Genomic DNA, 7,043 nt, shown 5'->3' with positions numbered 1-7,043 from the left:
TTGTAGTGGGCCTTGTTGGACTTAATTAATCATCTTAGATTCTTGTTTAATTTAATCCATGAGTTCTTATCTTTATGAGTGCAGATCTTTCTGATTTTGACTGTTACTTTTTTCCTTTCATTATACAACCTGTTAAGGTTGGGATGCCATCAGTGTGGTTTGCTTTTGATATTTGTTATTGGCTTACTTCTGGTAGATTAAGAAGCCTCTATGCAGCCATTCACATTTTTGTGCAGGGTTTCTGTGAACAATTCTGCATATGTTGGTGTGATCTCAGTGCTCGCGGGGACATTGCATTTTGACAAACTGTTGCTCAGTAGGATGTAGTTTGCTTTAGAATAGCTCCTAACTGTAACAGGTTTATTTCGGTTTTCTTGGTTGAGTTTTATTTAGATGAAGACAGTTTTGTGATCCGACGTCACCAGTGAGAATATACTGGTGGGAGGGGAGCAGCATTCCCCTATGTTGGCAAGTACTAGGTCCAGTATGTTTGAACCTCTGGTTGGTACACCCAGTAAAGGGTTGAGGGTATGTGTGTTAATAAAGTCCAGTAAACATTGTGCCTGCAAGTTTGAGGCAGTGTAGGTTTCCCAGTCTATAGAGGAGTTAAAGTCCCCCATGAATAGAGTACTTGGTTGGATGATGAGTATTTCCACTAGGTCTAGGTAGGAGTTATGACATTCTTGGGACATAGATGGTGACCTACAGTTAGCTAGGATATGGTAAGGGACTTTATCTCTGGTAACTTGCACATGGAAGAACTCCAGGGCATCATCCTGTTTAACCAATCTGGAAGGATTTTGTTGCTGAAGTAGATCGAGACACCTCCACCTTTGGACCTTGTCTGTGGTGCTGTTGTTCTAAATGTGTGAAAGGCACTCTAGGCTTGCACTGCTGGAGTTCTTTCTGTGGCTTTAAACCAAGTCTTGGTAATGGCACAGACGTCTATGTTCTCCACAGAGAGGAGAGCTCAGAGGGTGTGAATTTTCTTGTTGAGGCTCCTAGCGATGAGCAGTAACACCTTAAGGTTGCTTTTTTTTTTTTTTTGTTATGTTGGAAGGTTTGTCATTTTGATATTGCCTAAAAGGTTTCTAATGTTTTAGCCAATATCCAAAATCCCAGACCATCCTTGGCAACAAACCATATCTACTCATGCTGACAGATACTGAATCCCACTGGACTAATGCCAGAAACTAAGCTAATTGTTTAAAATCAATCATTTTATTCATACTATGGCATCATCCTTTGAAGGTAGAATGCTGCTCAATGCAAGGTATATACCTGTCTGTGGCACATATTCTTTGAGATCCATAGCGTTTCTTTTCATATAGTCTGGTGAGGTATATCTCAGGTCATTTACACCCACATAGACTACGGTAGAATCATATTTGTATGTGTGATGCAGTCACTTCAGTGCATGCGGGGTATTGGTGATCCTGGATCTGGATAACCAGCTGACCAAGATCCTCTCCTTGTCTAGCCATGTGATTGGAGCATCTCTGTGTCCTACAATGGAATCCCCTATGACAAGAGTCCTAGGTAAAGTGTTTCCTTGCCTTATGAGCTTCGATCTTGGTGGACCATTGGTTGAAGGCTTGTATGGAGTGTTTGCTGTTGCTTTTGGTGTGTGTGCTTTAGAGATTGCTCAGGATAGGTATTGTCATTTGTAGGCTTAGGAGGTCTTTGAGGTTTGGGAAGGTTTCTTTTACGTGCCTCAGCATAAGATGGTCTATGTGTGTGGTGGACACCGTGTGTGGAGGATGTAGTGTGTGTGTGTGTGTGTGTGTGTGTGTGTGTGTGTGTGTGTGTGTGTGTGTGTGTGGTGAGTGTGTGTGTGTGTGTGTGTGTGTGTGTGTGTGTGTGTGTGTGTGTGTGTGTGTGTGTGTGTGTGTGTGTGTGTGTGTGTAAGTGAGATTTCTGACTCCAAGGAAGTTGTGTATGTACATCTCTTGCACACTATGTTAGTTTCTTTAAGGATTAAATGCTTGTCTGAGAACATGAGACAATTGCTACATTGTCTGATGATGTCCATGTCTACCTAGCTGGCCACAGAGTCACTTAGAAATTGCATATCCATGTTATCCAGACCTGTATTAGGGTGGTCTATTACGGTTTAAGGACCAAGTTTTGCAGAGGTCTCCTGGGGTGGTTTCTAGGGTTAAGGGCAGATGTTAGATAGGGCTAGGATATAGCATTAGTGCTGTTCAACATGCAAACTAGCTGCTCAAAGCTTAACTCCATGCAATGATTCATTGTGTTGCAGATCACAGTCCTAATATAGTTTATAGATAAATGTTGCTGTCTAAGGATTTGTTTCTGTACAGGGCACTGCCAGCTGTCACTGCGCAGTGAGGAGCTTTGTGCAAATGTGTCTAATTTATTGCAAACAGAAAAAAGCTGAAACCTGATTCTTGTGACCTCTAGCCAATATGCTCTCCTGGAATGCTTACTCAGAAAGACCAAGCAAACACCTTCTGTCACAAGATAGATGATCCTGGACTTCGTAATATAAAAGTATATTAAAAAGAACTCTCAAGTCTAATTCAACAACAAACAACTCATTCCCTGGTTTACAGTTTTATCATGTGTATCCCAACTCAGATAGACCAGGCCACCACCTACTGCCACTAGATGGACTGTCGCAATCCTCTTATTATAAAAAAACATAAAATAGATTGCTTGGAAGTATAATGTTGCCACAAAACAACTTAAACAAATTATCTGGGCATGGCAATTTCAAGTATTAGGAACCTTTAAATGATTTAGAGCACAAAATCAACAAATAAAGCAAATTGAAATCAGTAGCACTCTAAGACAATTAACTGAAATGCAATAAAATAAAATAAAATAAATTTCTCATCATCCAAGGATGGTGTCACTTGTCTCGTACATTCAAAAGAGACAATGAAGCAGTGTATGGATTCAAGATCTTTATTGTCCATAACCATTGTCAGGAACTATAATTAGAAAAAGTATCCCTGTGATCTTGCCTTATACACAAGATATCAGGAAAGTAAGCGACATAATCAGTAAAAACTGGCATATTTTAATGATGGATCAGAAGACATGATCTTGTGGGTGCACGTCCAAGATTCATTTATAAGAACAGAAGCAATCTAAAACAGCAATTGTGTTACCCTAGAGTGCACCGATCCATTGATCCTTTAGAAGCAGGTACTTATAAATGTGGAATTTGTGCAATCTGCACATACATAAATACATCTAGGTTTTTTAGACATCCTGACACTATTTATGGCAATTGAGAGTCAAAGCTGACTGCAACACCAGTAGTGTTGTATATGTGGCACATTGTGTGGTATGTTTTAAATTCTATGTGGGCAAGTCTAATCGTCGTCTGAAGGAAAGGATTAGAGATCATGTTTATTGTACTAGGAAGGGACATGACTACAGTGCCCTAGCTAAACATACCCTTTCATTAGGTGACACATAGTTTTTTATTCCAAGGTCTGCATCTACAGCCAGAAAATGTTAGAATGGGGGATACTGTTAATGCCACTAAGAATGCAGAACTTCAATGGATCTTATATTTGGGAGGACACTGTGGGTCAGGGCTTAATGATTGTGTCCCCCACAAACCTGTATTAAAATGCTGAAGATTGCATCGTTAATGTGTTTAAATTTTAAAATTTTTTTGGAGGGATTTTTATGTGATGTGATTGGTCCATCTATCTGTATATACTATATTTAAATTGATCATTATATTTTAATTTGTCTGATAAAGTATTGTGTGGCAATACAAAAGCGCTTACATTCCTTCTTGTTTTATTAAAAGTTGTTTTTTATTGGATCTGTCTGCCTCTATTTTTTTTGTACATTCTAATTGGTGGATTAGCTCTCCGTCTGGGTGGTTGTTGTTTCTTGCAATTATATGGACGCGCTATCTAGCGACAGTGGAAGAATAGGAACAATACACTCAATGATGTACAGATAAAACAGGATTCATGCAGGACTCTGTCAGAGTGTGGCAACGGTGCCAATTAAAAAGGAGCTGTGTGAAAATGAAAATACTGTCTAGGAATAATGAATTCAAGGCTAACGTACTGTCTAGGAATAATGAAATCAAGGCTAACGTACTGTCTAGGGATAATGAGTTCAAGGCTAACGTACTGTCTAGGAATAATGAATTCAAGGCTAATGTACTGTCTAGGGATAATGAATTCAAGGCTAACGTACTGTCTAGGGATAATGAGTTCAAGGCTAACGCACTGTCTAGGAATAATGAGTTCAAGGCTAATGTACTGTCTAGGGATAATGAATTCAAGGCTAACGTACTGTCTAGGGATAATGAGTTCAAGGCTAACGTACTGTCTAGGGATAATGAGTTCAAGGCTAACGTACTGTCTAGGGATAATGAGTTCAAGGCTAACATACTGTCTAGGGATAATGAGTTCAAGGCTAACGTACTGTCTAGGGATAATGACTTCAAGGCTAACGTACTGTCTAGGAATAATGAATTCAAGGCTAAAGTACTGTCTAGGGATAATGAATTCAAGGCTAACGTACTGTCTAGGAATAATGAATTCAAGGCTAACGTACTGTCTAGGGATAATGAGTTCAAGGCTAACGTACTGTCTAGGAATAATGAATTCAAGGCTAACGTACTGTCCAGGGATAATGAATTCAAGGCTAACGTACTGTCTAGGAATAATGAGTTCAAGGCTAAAGTATTGACCAGGAATAATGAGTTTGAGGCTAACTTACTGTCCAGGAATAATGAGTTCAAGGCTAAAGTATTGACCAGGAATAATGAGTTTGAGGCTAACTTACTGTCAAGGAATAATGAGTTCAAGGCTAAAGTACTGTCTAGGAATAATGAGTTCAAGGCTAATGTACTGTCTGGGGATAGTGAGTTCAAGGCTAACGTACTGTCTAGGGCTAATGAATTCAAGGCTAACGTACTGTCTAGGAATAATGAATTCAAGGCTAACGTACTGTCTAGGGATAATGAGTTCAAGGCTAACGTACTGTCTAGGGATAATGAGTTCAAGGCTAACGTACTGTCTAGGGATAATGAGTTCAAGGCTAACGTACTGTCTAGGAATAATGAATTCAAAACTAACGTACTGTCTAGGGATAATGAGTTCAAGGCTAACATACTGTCTAGGAATAATGAATTCAAAACTAACGTACTGTCTAGGATAAATGAATTCAAGGCTAACGTACTGCCTAGGAATAATGAGTTCAAGGCTAACGTACTGTCTAGGAATAATGAGTTCAAGGCTAACTTACTGTCTGGGGATAGTGAGTTCAAGACAAACGTACTGTCTAGGAATAATGAATTCAAGGCTAACATACTGTCTAGGAATAATGAATTCAAGGCTAACGTACTGTCTAGGGATAATGAGTTCAAGGCTAACGTACTGTCTAGGAATAATGAATTCAAGGCTAACGTACTGTCTAGGGATAATGAATTCAAGGCTAACGTACTGTCTAGGAATAATGAGTTCAAGGCTAAAGTATTGACCAGGAATAATGAGTTTGAGGCTAACTTACTGTCCAGGAATAATGAGTTCAAGGCTAAAGTATTGACCAGGAATAATGAGTTTGAGGCTAACTTACTGTCCAGGAATAATGAGTTCAAGGCTAACATACTGTCTGGGGATAGTGAGTTCAAGGCTAACGTACTGTCTAGGAATAATGAATTCAAGGCTAACGTACTGTCTAGGAATAATGAATTCAAGGCTAACGTACTGTCTGGGGATAATGAGTTCAAGGCTAACGTACTATCTAGGAATAATGAATTCAAGGCTAACGTACTGTCTAGGAATAATGAATTCAAGGCTAACGTACTGTCTAGGAATAATGAATTCAAGGCTAACGTACTGTCTAGGAATAATGAGTTTGAGGCTAACGTACTGTCCAGGAATAATGAGTTCAAGGCTAACGCACTGTCCAGGGATAATGAGTTCAAGGCTAACGTACTGTCTAGGAATAATGAATTCAAGGTTAACGTACTGTCTAGGGATAATGAGTTCAAGGCTAACGTACTGTCTAGGAATAATGAATTCAAGGCTAATGTACTGTCTAGGGATAATGAATTCAAGGCTAACATACTGTCTAGGAATAATGAAATCAAGGCTAACGTACTGTCTAGGGATAATGAGTTCAAGGCTAACGTACTGTCTAGGAATAATGAATTCAAGGCTAACGTACTGTCTAGGGATAATGAGTTCAAGGCTAACGTACTGTCTAGGGATAATGAGTTCAAGGCTAACGTACTGTCTAGGAATAATGAATTCATGGCTAACGTACTGTCTAGGAATAATGAATTCAAGGCTAACGTACTGTCTAGGAATAATGAGTTCAAGGCTAACATACTGTCTAGGAATAATGAATTCAAGGCTAACGTACTGTCTAGGAATAATGAGTTCAAGGCTAACATACTGTCTAGGAATAATGAGTTCAAGGCTAAAGTATTGACCAGGAATAATGAGTTTGAGGCTAACTTACTGTCCAGGAATAATGAGTTCAAGGCTAAAGTATTGACCAGGAATAATGAGTTTTAAGCTAACTTACTGTCCAGGAATAATGAGTTCAAGGCTAATGTACTGTCTAGGGATAATGAATTCAAGGCTACTGTACTGTCTAATGATACTGAGTTCAAGGCTAACGTACTGTCCAGGAATAATGTGTTCAAGGCTAATGTACTGTCTAGGGATAATGAATTCAAGGCTAACGTACTGTCTAGGAATAATGAGTTTGAGGCTAACTTACTGTCCAGGAATAATGAGTTCAAGGCTAACGTACTGTCTAGGGATAATGAGTTCAAGGCTAACGTACTGTCTAGGAATAATGAATTCAAGGCTAACGTACTGTCTAGGGATAATGAATTCAAGGCTAACGTACTGTCTAGGAATAATGAATTCAAGGCTAACGTACTGTCTAGGAATAATGAGTTCAAGGCTAACGTACTGTCTAGGAATAATGAATTCAAGGCTAACGTACTGTCTAGGGATAATGAATTCAAGGCTAACGTACTGTCTAGGGATAATGAGTTCAAGGCTAACGTACTGTCTAGGGAT

The 7,043-nt window shown here is 39.2% G+C and overlaps 1 protein-coding gene across 1 annotated transcript; it reads left to right on the top strand.

The window, feature by feature from the left end:
- The first annotated feature begins 4,019 nt into the window (after positions 1 to 4,019).
- Positions 4,020 to 6,527, top strand: LOC122803941 (cyclic AMP-inducible protein BP74-like). Its single transcript, XM_044073617.1, has one exon. The coding sequence runs from the start codon at positions 4,020 to 4,022 to the stop codon at positions 6,525 to 6,527; it is 2,508 nt and encodes an 835-aa protein (XP_043929552.1).
- Positions 6,528 to 7,043: the final 516 nt, after the last annotated feature.

The sequence above is a fragment of the Protopterus annectens genome, chromosome 6.part0 (genome assembly GCF_019279795.1).
Source record: "Protopterus annectens isolate FY-2018-M chromosome 6.part0, PAN1.0, whole genome shotgun sequence".
In the NCBI taxonomy this organism is placed as follows: Eukaryota; Metazoa; Chordata; order Ceratodontiformes; family Protopteridae; genus Protopterus; species Protopterus annectens.
Note: the sequence above shows the minus strand (reverse complement) of the source record. Positions and strands in the feature narration are given on the sequence as shown.